General features: G+C 47.0%; 1 protein-coding gene across 5 annotated transcripts in view; it reads right to left on the bottom strand.

Annotated features, from left to right (window-relative positions):
• The window catches only part of PALS1 (protein associated with LIN7 1, MAGUK p55 family member), a 908,688-nt gene that overhangs the window by 11,701 nt on the left and 882,156 nt on the right, over positions 1–14,831 (bottom strand). The window contains exon 15 of one of the 5 annotated variants that reach the window (XM_069638719.1): positions 2,781–2,844. The exons of the other annotated variants lie outside the window; for them this stretch is intronic. Coding sequence (XP_069494820.1) covers positions 2,821–2,844 — 24 coding nt within the window. The 3' untranslated portion in view covers positions 2,781–2,820. The remainder of the gene's footprint in view (positions 1–2,780; positions 2,845–14,831) is intronic. 5 annotated transcript variants of the gene reach the window in all.

The raw sequence follows: 14,831 nt of genomic DNA, 5'->3' as shown, positions 1-14,831 counted from the left end.
TCAACGCGGTCTACACCTACTGACTACCATCAACGCTGCTCGATGGACTCGGCGGCTTCTTATATTCTACCAACTCCACTACACCGAACGTCCTCCAAAGACAAACTGCCATCTAATACCAATAATGGACTACTCGAAATAACTTTATTGGCAGTCAACTCAACAATTCAAAGCTTACTGAAACTTTTTGAAGTGCTTGAATAAAAAATCAATTTACAATCAGAAAAAATCGATCAAATAACATCTTGGATCGAAACCCACCCTCATCAGAAGTCAATGCTACCATTACAAAAGCTATCCGAGGAAAATACGGACTTCACAGATATTCCTAACTTAACTCCACTACCAGCAACTACCTTGCTAGCTCATACTCTTCCTGCCTCTGACCATATCATTCGACCAACTGAAAGTGATATTCCCACTATAGCTGATCCCAATTGATCTTGGATAAGTGTGGAGAATCAGTTAACAATGGCCAGTCAAAAGTCAACTACAGAGGCATATGAAGTTTTTAGTAAACGACCTCGGACTAAAGGGAAAGCTAGACATCTCATGACAAAGCCTTATCAACCCGGCAACAAAATAAACAAAGCAGCAAACTTTCAAGCCCGCATACCTACGATTGATTTGACTAAACCACCTGCCAAATTAAGTGAACTGGTAGATGCAGCCAATTTGATAAACAAAAATCTAGAAGCTCCACGACAAAAGGAAAGAACATTGCCCCTACCGGCTAACCACTCCCCATTAAATCAATTAATCGATGTGCTTGAAGATGATTCATCGAATCATCCGGATGAAACAATTCCTCAAGGACAAGACAAACACAAGCAAGATACAACAGCTGGAACCTCCCCTTTGATTCAACAGCAAATAATTGAACCTAAAAATACAAATGATCAGATTAATTTAATTAAAGCAGCAGTCGAAGAGTACTTTTTAAAATGCGCAAATGTACCAAAAGTTCCAACTTCAGCTAAAGAACCCAAACATAAAACAATAATCATAAATTCGAGTGATTGTGGCGGAAATGAAAATCAGCTCAATCTAAAACAACATGAGACTTCTAAGCAAGTGGAACAAGCAAGCATAAAACATCTTACGCTATCAGTACCAAAAGAATGTAAGTCAATCCAAAGTACAGATGGTCAGAATGAACCCATTAAAGCAGTTATAGAATATTACCTCTCACAGTGCATCAATGAGTTGAATTTCATCGCCCGTCCAAGAGAACGAAGAGTCACACATGCCAACTTCAGTGGGTCAGCTAGACAATGTATCACAACAAAGTTCTCCTATCTCTGTGAAAAACCAACAACAAATAGTCATGGCAAAACAACCAAATTTTCGAAATATCACAGAAGGAGCTATTAATAAATCTCAGAAGACGGATAACAAAAAGAATAGATTTGCTAACTATCATACATTGATATTGAAATGATATGTCAAGAACAAGCGTTCTAAACATCTTTAATGATATTCATGAACTCAATGATCTTAAATCGGCTGATATCGACCAAGTTGAGTTCATATGTGATGCAAACTTGTCCATAGTGCGATTATGGATGAAATCCTGATTGGTACTGAATACACTGTGGAAAGCAAAGATGGAGTTTTTTAGAATGGGATTTCTATTGGCCCAAGATCTTGAACACAAGGACCTAGAAACATCTTTCGGAGCCACACTCAAGCAGAAAAATCTGCATTAATGAATGCCGATGCGTGTTTTGCGCCTCAGAGCAAAAAAGGTATACAGGCAAACATAACAATGACCAAGCATAACCATTACTTCAACAGATATCTTTGAAAAACAAAATCGACATCTCTCTCACTCATAAACTGGAACACAAGGGTCCACAACCATGTGCAGTGGGAACAGAACAGCCTTCTAAATGAAACAGACATAGTAGACCTCCAGGAGACTTGGATGACTGGCTCTCCAATATGGGATGATCATGAAATAATTCTTATCCCAGCGATTGCTGCACAAAAAGGGTGCCGAATGGCAGGCCTGTTAGTGGCCGTTAAGTCCAGTGCAGGCCTCAGAATTCAGCCGTGGGCATGCCCGAATAATTTTATCCAACTTGTCAGTCACAGATGCCTTTCAAGATCTATCAGTAATCAACTTATATAGAAACCCCGCCGCCATATCAGATGGACTCTGCTATAGAGATATGTCTATGCTATTCGAATTGATTGCAACAACCCATGGTATTACATCATTCATTCTAGTTGGCGACTTAAACCTTGACTGTATTAACCCTATTAGCGGAAAGAAATCTCAAGAGATCAACAAATGGAATAGTTTTATGAAAGATGTCGGCATGAGAATGGCCAATGGGTCATTACCAGGTGATATACCTGGCAGCGAGGAGCGTCAAAATATCGGCAACCCAATTTATGCTGACAACAAGCTTTAAGATCACAACACAATCACAACACAATCACAACACAAACGGCGAGTGACCATCACATGTTAACGCTAACCTGGCCCAGATGCATTCCTCTTGAGCAATAAGAACAACAATGGATAGCTCAATCGCTAAGTATTAACAATGCTAAATCACGCTTCAAATGGAATCCCGATAAACTGTCATCTCTTAATAAGGTACTGAATGCGCAGCAAAGTACTTCTCATCCCCAACCATATGTGGATTCATTGGCATTGTATAAAAATCTATATATTCCTACTATGAAGAAGCATAAACATGCATTTGATCTCCATATGCATCAGGCAAAGAAGTTATATCGAAGAGAACTGCGATTCACCACCCACTTACCACTCAGTGAAAGGATCCCAGCACGTAAAGCCATCAAATCTCACTTTAGAAATTGGACAAGATCCTACAAAGAAAAAAGGTTTCAACAAGACGGCAAAGCTTTCCTTGTGGCATCATCTAATAAAAATGCTTCTCAGATTTGGAAATTATTGAATGAAAACTCCAATCTTAACCAACACCAGTCTCAATTAAATGGAGTTTCTGAAAGTCAGTGGGTAATGCACTTTTCAGAACTTTAAGCTGACAAAAGCTTTGCATCGTATCAATACAAAATTCGAACCAAATCACTGTGGCAACTGGATTATTCGGAGCCTATAATCGAGGAACTTATACTTAAATCATCATCCTCTCGACCCGATGGTATCACTAACCATATGCTGAAACAACACCCAAAGCACTGGGCAATGATAGTAAATAACATATTTTAACACATACTTAACACTCAAAAAATCCCGGACTCATGGCGCACCTCGCTTATAGTTCCAATATTTAAAAAGGGAGATCAAGGAATACCTTCAAATTACCGGCCGATAGCTTTACTGGACCCTCAGGGTAAAATACTTTCACGTCTGGTCCTGAGATACCTCAATAAATGGTCACAAAAGTACAATCATCGCGACAGAAACCAGACAGGCTTTGTCGCTGGGTTAGGTACAGCAGTCAATGTACTGACACTTAATGCCCTAAAAGCACAAGCCCAAAATACAAAAACACCATTGTTCTTCGCATTTATTGATTTAAATTCCACTTTTGATTCAGTCTCAAGAGTTAGGCTGATTAAAAAATTGATTCAAGCAGAATGCCCTTCTAGTCTGATTGATATTTTTATGCTGCACTCTTCAACATCTATACAAGTCAGACTCTCTATCATGGGATTGTTGTCCACGGTCATAGGAACGTCAAGAGGGCATTCTTGCTGCAGCACTTTTCAATTTCTTCATTCATGATGTACGAGATATCTTCCTTGCTATCGCATCAGATTCACCAAAAATGAATTTGATACGAATACAAGCATTATGGTATGCAGATGATCTCGTCCTTATCTCAAACCCCAACTGGGTTACAAAAGCTGCTATCTGCTCTTTCAATTTACTTTGATGAAAATGAACTCACCATGAATTTAAATAAATCGCAAATAGTAACCTATGTGCCTAAATTCATCACTAGAAACAAATTTGAATGGAGGATTAAAAATATCAACTTGGACATTGTACCCAACTATAAATATTTAGGTTTGCCCTTTGACGGAAACGCTTCAGCTACACTGCCACTACAGACATTACAAATTAAATTAACCTCAGCTATATGCCAAACGAAGTTCATCCTTCACAGATATGGAAAATGTATTGTTCTGGCGTCAAAAAAAAAAATACAAAAAAAAAAATCACTTCCTCATTATTATATGGGTTGGAGACAAAAGAGATCATCAAATCTGATTGCCTGAATAAACTAGAAGCCAAATTCTGGAGACAGATCTTAAACTTCCCTCTGTCCACTCCAGGCCCATGTTTGACAAATACGAATTGGGCCCGACATCCCTAAAAACAAAATACCATTGGCAATTATGTGCCTTACTTCGTAAATGCCTTGTAAATACTATTGTTGAGTCAATCCTAGCTGTACTGGCTTACTATATGTTATCATCTAATCATGCATTTACCCAGAAATGGACTAAATACATTTATCAAGTAATGGTGGTGGCAGATATTAGCGTAGAAACTCCGATCATGAACCCGGAAAGCGCAAAAAATAAAACATTTCTACAAGATTGGATTGAGACACACTCACTTTGCCTACAATATATGCATTTTAATAGTCAATGGTATGCTGACAAGAAAATGGGGATTGTCGAGTCGTATTTGTCTAAAGCTCCATCACCACAAATATGTCTGTCTATCATAAGAATGAGATTTAACTTGTGGCACACTCGAGATCTCATGGCCCAATGCAGACAAATCAGTGAGAGTGAACATTTTTGTAGAATTTGCAAAAGCCAAGAAATAAAAGAAACCTTAGAACATCTGATTATAGAAGGCCCAGCATTAGTTATATTGAGAAACAAACTGTTTGAGAAACATATACCTGTGGTTGCAAATGTCCTGCCCGAACTTAGATGGGCCTTTGTCCTTAATTCTTCTAATATGAGTCTAAAAATAGCTTTGGTGAATTTTCTCAATGCTTTACTGTTGAATGACATTGAATGTCACGTGCCGAAATGAACAACTAAAAAAATATTCATGTTACAGAACCTTCGGCCCGAGAATCGTAGGAATTGTAAATATAACATTAACTAACTTAAGTCTAGTACATGGGCGATAACTCAATCTGATGTGTGGTATATATAGATGCAGTGTTGTTGACAATGCTCATTTTATTTCACTTTATTTGGGTGTATACTCAATTTCATTTTTAATGCTGTAAGTAACTCAACTTCTTTTCTTCTGTAACTTTGTATGGTTAAATGTTATGCTTTATGCCTTAAGATGTTTTATGATGTAAACAACTTAAACTCTTTTCTTTTTTCTGTAACATTGGATGGTTAAATGTAAATTTTTATGATAAATTGAAAAAAGTTGATTGAATTCAGCTATATTTCAATAAAAAAAATATAGCAGAATTATGGTTATGCCACTGGCGGATAAGTGATATAACCATAATCAAACATTAGAATTTTTTGACACTTTGGTTGGGAAAAGAATTAGCCTCGAGGAGACTCTTCCTGGACCTTTATGGTCTGGTAGGTATAGTTCAGTATTGGATTTCTGCAACCAAGACTCTTGTATCACAATTCTAAATTATTTGTAGGTTCAAAGGCGCATTGTCAGATTTGTGTGTCATAACCCATTAGCACAATGCATTGAAATCTGTGTGAATAATCTAAGAAATGAATCTTCAATGTATTCTGAAAACACTTAAAATAGCCATGCATGTTAGTAAAATAGCAAAACAGTAATTGAAATCCTTATTTCTTTGAAGCAGTCAAGTTTTTGCAGCTGCTTCTTCTAGAAGAACAAGTTACTTTCTTACCTGGTAACGTTCTTTCGATGGGATGGTCCGATGACATATTCCATATCTATGACAGGTAATGTCCACAGCTGTGCTGCTTCGGAAAATCTTTGGCGTCTGCGTCCTGCGTCGATGACGTCGATGCGCCGTCCCCGAGGACCTCTTCCGACGGCCGACGTCACCCGATGTGATAAGTAGGACGCACGACGCCCATAGCCTCAGTTATAGTTTTTTCCCAGAACGTGTGCCACCAGTTTTCTGCCAGTCAGACACACAAGGCCTTGCGGAACGCAAGCTGCAATCGCAAAAGAAATTCTGCAGCGGGGAAGGCAGGGAGGGAGCGATATAGAATACGTCGTCGGACCATCCCATCGAAAGAACGTTACCAGGTAAGAAAGTAATTTGTTCTTCGAGGGGAATGGGTCCTCCGACGTATTCCATATCTATGACAGACTCCCAAAGCAGTACCAAGCAAGGAGGTGGGAAAGAATTTAGAATACAAATTTAGCATGCCCAATCAAATTGCGGAATAGAGAACTGCCTTGCCAAAGGCCAGATCTTGCCCTCTGATGGAATCGAGGGAATAGTGACGTACAAAAGTATGTACTGAAGCCCAGGTGGCTGCATCACAGATGTGACGAATAGGAACTCCCCTCTGCAGGGCAGTAGATGCAGTCACTCCTCTGGTAGAATGGGGCCGCAAGCCAGCCGGAGGGTCCTTACCCGCCAAGCGGTAACACTCGGAGATAGCTAAAATAATCCAACGAGACAAAAGTCTGTTTCGTCACAACTTGTCCCAAACGCTTTCCAGCGTAACCAATGAAAAGTTGATCGTCCACTCTGACCCGGGACATGCGCAAAATATAAAAGCTCAACGCTCTCCGAGGATCAAGCCTATGGAGCCTCTCCTCTTCCTTACCAGGATGTGGAGGAGGATAGAACGCCGGAAGAACAACCTTCTGGCTCAAATGAAATTCCGAAACCACCTTCGGAAGAAAAGAAGGACGAACTCTAAGGACAACCCTGTCCTTATGAAACACAGTGAAGGGTGGCTTAACTGAAAGTGCCTGTAACTCACTCACTCTGCGAGCGGAAGTAAACGCAACCAAAAAAACAGTTTTCAGGGTCAACAGCCTCAAAGGGCAAGAATGTAAAGGCTCAAACGGAGCACCCATAAGAAACTTAAGAACAAGGTTCAAATCCCAACCTGGCACCAAAAAAGGTGACGGAGGGAACACATTAGTGAGCCCTTTCAAAAACTACGAAATTAAAGGAATCTTAAAATAGGAACACCCTTGAGACGAGCGCTTAAATACGGACAGCGCCGCCAGGTAACCTTTAATGGTCCCCACTTGCAAGCCCCTGTGGGCCAAAGAAAGCAAAAAAGACAAAACCATGGGAATGTCACATTCAAAAGGATCCACATTCTGAACTCTGCACCAGTCGCAGAACCTTCTCCAACGGCAACGGTACAGAGACTTTGTTGCCAGCCGCCTGGCCGAGAACAACACCTCCATCACGTCTTCATGGAGGTCCCAATCCTTATACCTCAAACTTTCAGAAGCCAAGTGTGAAGATTGAGGGATCTGACCTCTGGATGGAGAACCTGAGCCCCCTCCCATGAGAGCAGATCGTCTCGGTAGGGAAGATGACGTGGAGGGCAGATGGACAAGTCTAGAAGGTCCGGGTACCACGTCCTCCGGGCCCACGCCGGAGCAATGAGGATCATCCAGGAACCAAACCTCCGCAGCACTTGCGGGATGACGGGGACTGGAGGAAACGCGTACAGCAGTGGGAACGACCACTCCACCACGAACGCGTCTCCTAAGGCTCCTTTTGGAGGAAATTCCCGCGAGCAAAACCTTTCACACTTCCGGTTGACACTGGAGGCGAAATGATCCACTTCAGGGGTCCCCCAAAGGGCAAAGATCTCCAGGAGAATCTCCCGAGCCAGCTCCCACTCGTGAGAGATCGTGCTCTGCCTGCTCAGAGCATCCAACGTCTCGTTGTCGTCTCCGGCCAGATGAACCACCGAGATCGAAACTTCCTGCTGGATGGCCCAGAACTCGAGCTGCATCGCCTCCCTGCACAGCGGAAGTGACCCTGCCCCCCCCTCCCCCTTTTGTTGAGGTAGTGCATGGCCACCGTGTTGTCCGTTAGAATCAGGACATTCTTTCCTCGCACAGTCAGCAGAAAAGCCTTCAGGGCAAGCCCGACAGCCCTCAGCTCCAACAGATTGATATGGAGTCTAGACTCCGACGGAGACCAACGACTGCTGACTGTCAACTCGTTGGCATGAGCTCCCCAACCCGTGAGGGATGCGTCACCTCCGGCCAGGGCAGCCAAAATGGGGCCCCCTTCATCAGATTGCCCTCGATGGCCAACGACAGCCTGCCGGAGGACTGAGACCACTGGAGCTTGAGGGCCCACTGCAAAGATCTCATCCGCAGACGAGCCTCTGCCACCAGAAGAATGCAGGATGCCATGAGGCTGAGCAGTCTCAAGAATTCGGACGCTGGGAGGTTCTGGGCAAACAAACTTGTGCACCATCTGCTGAATGTGAAGAGCCCTCACCTGAGGAGGAAAGCACTGCCCTAGGGACGTGTCGAGCACTGCTCCGATGTACTGGAGCTGCTGCGTTGGTGTCAAATGGGACTTCTTTAAATTGAGGGAGAAGCCCAGCCTGTGAAGGGAGTGGCAGGTGACGGACAGATGATCCAGGACTTGCTCGGGAGAGCTCCCCCTGATCAACCAATCATCCAGGTAGGGGTAGACGTGAATCCCCCCTTTCCTGAGATGCGCTGCCACCACCACCATGAGCTTGGTGAAAACACTCAGGCGGAGGGTCAATCCGAACGGCAGGACCCGAAACTGAAAGTGCGAGTCGCCAACCGCGAACCTCAGGTACTTCTTGTGCTTGGGATGGATCGGCACATGGAAGTAAGCATCCTTGAGGTCGAGAGACACCAACCAGTCCTGAAGTTGAAGGGCCTGGAGGACTTGAGAAAGAGTCACCATCTTGAACTTGTCCTTCCTGAGGAGTTTGTTCAAACCGCGCAAGTCCATGATGGGTCTCAATCCCTCGTCTTTCTTCGAAATCAAAAAATAAGGGGAATTACCATCCCTTGTTCCTCTCCGCTACAGGCACCAGTTCTATGGCGCCTTTCTCCAGCAGGGCTTGAATTTCCTGCGCAAGGAGCGGATCCGGACTCATCAAAGAGAGGTTCCCTGGTGGATTGTCGTGAAGCCTCTGCCGAAAAGGAAGACAGTAGCCGTGGGTTATGATCTCCAGAACCCACACATCCAAAGTTTTGGCTTGCCACTCTACAAGATGCTGCGCCAGCCTTCCCCCAACCGGCGAACCATGGGACCTGACCTCATGACTGAGTGGTAGCGGCTGCGGTGTTGCCTGAGGGCAAAGAGGCAACTGCCCGAGCGGCCTTGGCACCTCGAGTACCTTTGTTTCCACCTCTGGCACTCTTACGATGGCCTTTTTGACTGCTAGCTCCCCTCGCTTTACTGAAGGATGAGTAATAGCGAAAGGAACCTCCCCTCCATTGCTGTCCCCTAGGACGAAAATGCGGAGGTTGGCGAACTGCAGCGCCCAACGACTTTGCTGCAGCTTTGGAGGTCTGCAACCTCTCAAGGCTCTCGTCAGCCTTGCTGCCCAAAAACGGTGTTCACCGTCAAAAGGCATGTTGAGGAGCCGGGACTGCACATCAGGAGCGAACCCAGACTTCCGCAACCACGCAAACCTGCGCATTACGGTGCTCGCCGCCATGGACCTGCTGACACAATCCGCCAAGTCCAAACCCGACTGAACTGCCTCACACATAGCATCCTTGCCATCCTGAACCATAGCAAGGAAACCATCCCGTTCGTCCCCTTCGGGAATATGATCAGCCGCTAATGCAACACAGTTCCACAGAGTGTGTGTGAAACGAGACAAGGCACATATGGAGTTGGCCGCCTGAAGCGCCATACCCCCCCGAAGAAAACACTTTCTTCGCCCAGCCGTCAAAACGTTTGTCGTCCCTATCCAGAGGGATGGTAGGATACGGCGCCTGCTTTGCCGGGGCCGTAGCCGCCTGCACCACCAAACTCTCTGGGGTGGGGTGCCTAGACAAGTAGCAGGGGTCGCTACTGGCTGGACGGTATTTTCGCGACAAAGACTTGCCCACTGCCGGGAGACTCTCCAGAGCAGTCCAAGCCGCTGCCACCCTTCTCTGCAGAGCCATATGAAAAGGCAAAACCGGGTCCGTGGGTGGACCGAGATCAAGGATGTCCGTGAGATCATCCTGAACGAACTCCCTTGGGGGAGCTGACCAACCCAAGTACTCGGTAACCCGAGACATAAGGCGCCGATATGAAGAATCGGCATGAGTGCCAGGCTCCGGCCGACAGTCCACTGGCATCATGCAGCGTCTGCCTCAGGTCATCAAACTGGCTATGGCCCGAGATAAGGTCATCTGGAACCGGAACCGGAACCAGGCCGCCATCAGAGCCTTCATCACCCTCTGAAATGTACTCTAGGTGGGGAGAGGAAGACCTCTGTGGACCAAAGCAGTGCCGGACCTTAGCCGTAGCCTTTCTAGGGGCAAACCCCGTGCCACGGGGCCCCTCCGACACAACCGGCTCGAAAGGCGTCGAGGGCGCCGAAGGAGTTGGCGCCGACAGTAAAGGCGTCGAGGGCACCGAACAAGTCGGTGCCGACGTTGAGCGAATCGGCGTCGGCAGGAGCCGACGTTGAGCGAATCGGCGTTGACGTCAGCTGCAGGAGCTCCGAGCGTGTCTCTCGACAACCTAGGCGCCGACGGCGTCGACGACCCCCTCGGAGGCGGAGCCTCGAGAGAAATCGTCGACGACCTCGGCGCCACAGGCGTCGGCGTCTTCTTCAAAGATGGCACAGGATCACACGGTCTCGAGCGCGTCGAGGACCGGGACCGGGCACGGGCATGGCGAGAACGGCTACCCTTGTCCGAGCGGGACCTCTCCTGCGAGCCGTGCCGACCACCCGAGCCCGAAGGCGTAAGAGCAGTGTTTTCGACCGGTGCCGACCGACCCCACTCGGAGGCGTGGACGGACCGGTGCACTGCGATTCAAGAATCGCTAGCATCTGCTTCCCGAAGGAAGCCCATTCCTCCGGTGTCGCTTGCATGGAGGGATAAGCGACCCGCCGACGGGCAGAATCCTCAGAAGAGGACGGGGAAGGCGACCTATGCCGGCACTTCCGGGAATGCCTCGAAGAGGCGGAGGAGTGGCGAGACCGACTCCTGGAAGGAGATCCACTGGACTTCTGATGATGACGCAGAGAGTCGCCCCTCGAGTCATCCGTCGAAAGCCCCGCAGACCTCGACTTCCGGGGCTTAGACACCCGGCCTACCGACAGCTTCTTCTTGCGTTCCCGCAAGGCCTTTGCCGTGAGCGACTGGCAGTCGACACAGTCGTTCGTATCGTGGGCCTCCCCGAGGCACCAGAGGCAGGCGTCGTGCGAGTCCGTGACCGACATCTTGGACCCACAGTCCCCGCAGTTCTTGAAGCCCGGACACGGGGTCGAAGATGAGAAAGACATCGCCACGAGCAGGTCTTCACAACAAACCGAACAGGTTCAACGAACCGAGAATAGAAAACAGCAAACTCCAACGAGTCGAGGCGTATCGAGATTCACAAAGCGAACACGTTCGCGGAAAAAACGGAACTGAGGCTATGGGCGTCGTGCGTCCTACTTATCACATCGGGTGACGTCGGCTGTCGGAGGAGGTCCTCGGGGACGGCGCATCAACGTCATCGACGCAGGACGCAGAGACCAAAAATTTTCCGAAGCAGCACAGCTGTGGACATTACCTGTCATAGATATGGAATACGTCGGAGGACCCAATCCCCTTGAATTACAGATACTGAATTTATACCGGCAAGAAGCATATAAGCAGGCCATTTTCATTCTTTTATTTATTTAGATGTGTAAAGCGCACTGCAGCCCACGGGCATTGAGGCACTAAGATGAGCTTAAGAAGGCTTGATTCTGGGTTACATGAATGCCGCCCATGGAGGATTCTTGTACATGGTAATGTTTCTACAGGCATAAGAGCGACTGCATGGTTACAAGGCTGCATGGTTACAGGCGAGCGGTAGACGAAGCAAGATGGAGAAACATATTCAAACAAAGAGCATAGTTTTGATCGCCTTACGAAAGGCTGCATGAGAGTCAATGCTCCTGATGTGTGGCGGTAAGGCATTCCAATTGTGCGCAGCCTGGGTGGGGAAGCTACTTCCACTGGCACGCTTTTTGTGAGTTTTAGGGACGGTGATCAGGTTTGTGTAGGGTATACTAGCTGGCCTGGAGGAGAGGGGTTTGGAGATCCTCTGGGCCAAGTAAGGGGGGGCAAGCTGATGGAGGCACTTATGAGTAAGGGCTAAGGTCTTGAACATGATTTTCTGCTTGATTGGAAGCCAATGAACCTGCCTCCTGAGATGTGGTCTCTACGTGAGAGACCGGTAGCGGCACTAAGGGCATTATTTTGAGCAATCTGTAGTTTAGCTATGTTTTTTCCAGATGTTCCAACAAGAAGGGCATTACAATAGTCCAGCCTTGAACCAATTATTGCCCTGGCAATGGTGAGACAGTTTTGCTGTGATAGGTAAAGTCTGACTGAATTGATGAGTTTGGAATGGTAGCCTGAGGAAGATACAATGGCGTTAACCTGCCTATCAATAGTTAGGTTTGGTTCAAGGTAGACGCCCAGGGTCTTAATCACCTGCGACACATTGATGGGAATGTTATCGACAGAGAAGCAGTGTACTGCTTGTCCAGCTTGCCCAAGGTGGACGGGGATCCAATGAGCAGAAGTTCTGTTTTCTCAGTATTGAGGCATAACCAATATCTGCCATCCAGGATTGGATTGTCGAATAGATTGAATTGAGGGTGTTTGAGTCTGACGTGTAGTCTCCCGATAGGGGGAGGAGTACCTGTGTGTCATCAGCATAGTTCGTATATGAGATGCCCAGGGCGTCAAGGATTTTAAAGAGAGGTCTGGTAAAAAGGTTGTACAGGGTGGGGGCAATGCAGGAACCCTGGGGTACACCGCATTTAAGGATGCTGGGTGTGGCACAAGAGGATTCTGAGAAAACCTTCATAGCCCTCCCCTGTAGGAAGGAGGTTATCCAGTTACAGGCCCTAGGCAAGAAATTGGCTGCGGTGGCGAGGTGGTGACACAGGGTCTTGTGGTCAACCAAGTCAAAGGCCGCTGAGAGGTCAAGTGGGAGCAAGAGAGCAGGCTTGCCGGCATCTCTGAGGTCGTCCATCTGGTTCTTCAGGTCAAGGAGGGCAGTTTCAGTGCCGTGACGCGATCGAAACTCTGACTGCCGAAGACTTAGGAGCTGGTTGTCCTCTAGAAATTTTTGAACTTGCAGATAAGCTGCTTTGTCAAGTATCTTGAGTAGGAAGGGGACAGTGGTGATAGGCCTGTAATTCCATGGTGCCAATGGGTCAAGGGATGTTTTTTTTAAGGAGCGGACAAACCCATGCTTCTTTGAGACCAGTAGGGACGTGGCCTGACTGGAAGGAGGCATTAATGAAGGCTGTGATGAGGGGGCAAGGGATGGAGCACAGTCTTTAATGACTTGTGCTGGGCAGGTATCACCTTTACAGTTGGGACGGTTTAATAGAGTTGAGGAGGGTGATGACTTCAGGGACGGTCACATCCTTGAATTCAAACATCGGCGAGTGAGTGGGGGCAGTCCGAGCGGGTGAGCTAGTGTGACTTTTGGCTATAAGGTTGGAGAGAGCGCGCTGGTGAGCAGGGATTTTAGAGTGCAGGGTGTTGAGTTTATTCAACATAGATGCCTGAATGTTATTACACCACGCTTCGTCCTTCAGAAATGAGGGAGACGGAGGGGCAGGGTTTTCTAGCTCTCTAAAGATGGAGAATATTTCTTTGGGCCCTGACTTGGCATTGGAAATTCTAGTATTGAAGGACGTGGCTTTAGCCTTAATAATGGCCATTTTGTATTCTTTTGCTAGAGTATTGAAGGCTTCTAGTGTGCTGTCCTTGGGGTTACTTTTCCAGTTGGATAGCGCAACCCTTTTTTTTGGAGCGTAACTCAAGGAGGTCCTGGGTGAACCAGGCGTTGGCGTGCTTGACTTTTTTAGCTTTTTTAAGGGTGAGTGGGGCCGCAATGTCAATGGCCTGGGTGATGATGGTTTTAAATACATTAGCTAGTATCTCAGGACCGTTGGAGAAGGGAGGTAGTAATGCCGGCACCAAGAGATGTTGTATGAGATTTTCCTTTGTGAGTTGCCTGGAACTTCTGGATAGAGCAGCTGGAAGAGGGGTGTTGGGCTTAGGTTGTTCTCTGGAGTTCAGGACATCAAACTTGATGCAGTTGTGATCAGACCATGGGAGAGGCGTGATCTCTTTAAGGAGGCGAGGGCAGTTGTGTTGGGACACCCAGTCTAGAGAGTGACCCTTGATGTGGGTGGGCTGAGAGTTGGCTTGGGTGAAACCGAGTGTGGAGAGAGCTTTTTGGAGGGCATAGGCATGGGAGTCTTTGGGGTCGTTGAGACCTAAGTTGAAGTCACCAAGGAGTAGAATTCTGGAGGATTTTTTGAGGTTGTTGGGAGAGGGAGTGGATGAGGGCTTCCTGGAAGTCCAAGGTAGGACCAGGGGGGCGATACACTACATGGAGTGCGATAGTGGAGTTGTGAGAGACTTTCAATTTGAGTAGGAGGAAATCGTAATTCTGATAAGGTCATACTGAATTATTCTGATCTGGAGTGTCCCTAGCAATGAAACCTACACCTCCCCCTCTATGAGAGGAGCGGTCTTGTCTGTAGATGGTGTAACTTTCCGGGATGGCGAGGGTGAGGGCAGGGACGGAGGTATCACTGAGCCAAGTCTCGCTGAGGAAGATTATGTCAAGGTTGTTACTGCAGATGAGGTAGTGTACGTCCAGGGTATGAGCAGGTAGAGAGCGACAGTTAATAAGGGCACATTTGAGCGGTGTATCTGTCACTGGGAACATGGTGGTGCTAGTCTGGGCAGGAGG

This window comes from Ambystoma mexicanum, chromosome 14 (assembly GCF_040938575.1).
Source record: "Ambystoma mexicanum isolate Mex_15411 chromosome 14, UKY_AmexF1_1, whole genome shotgun sequence".
NCBI lineage: Eukaryota > Metazoa > Chordata > Amphibia > Caudata > Ambystomatidae > Ambystoma > Ambystoma mexicanum.
This window is presented reverse-complemented; position numbering and strand designations above follow the sequence as displayed.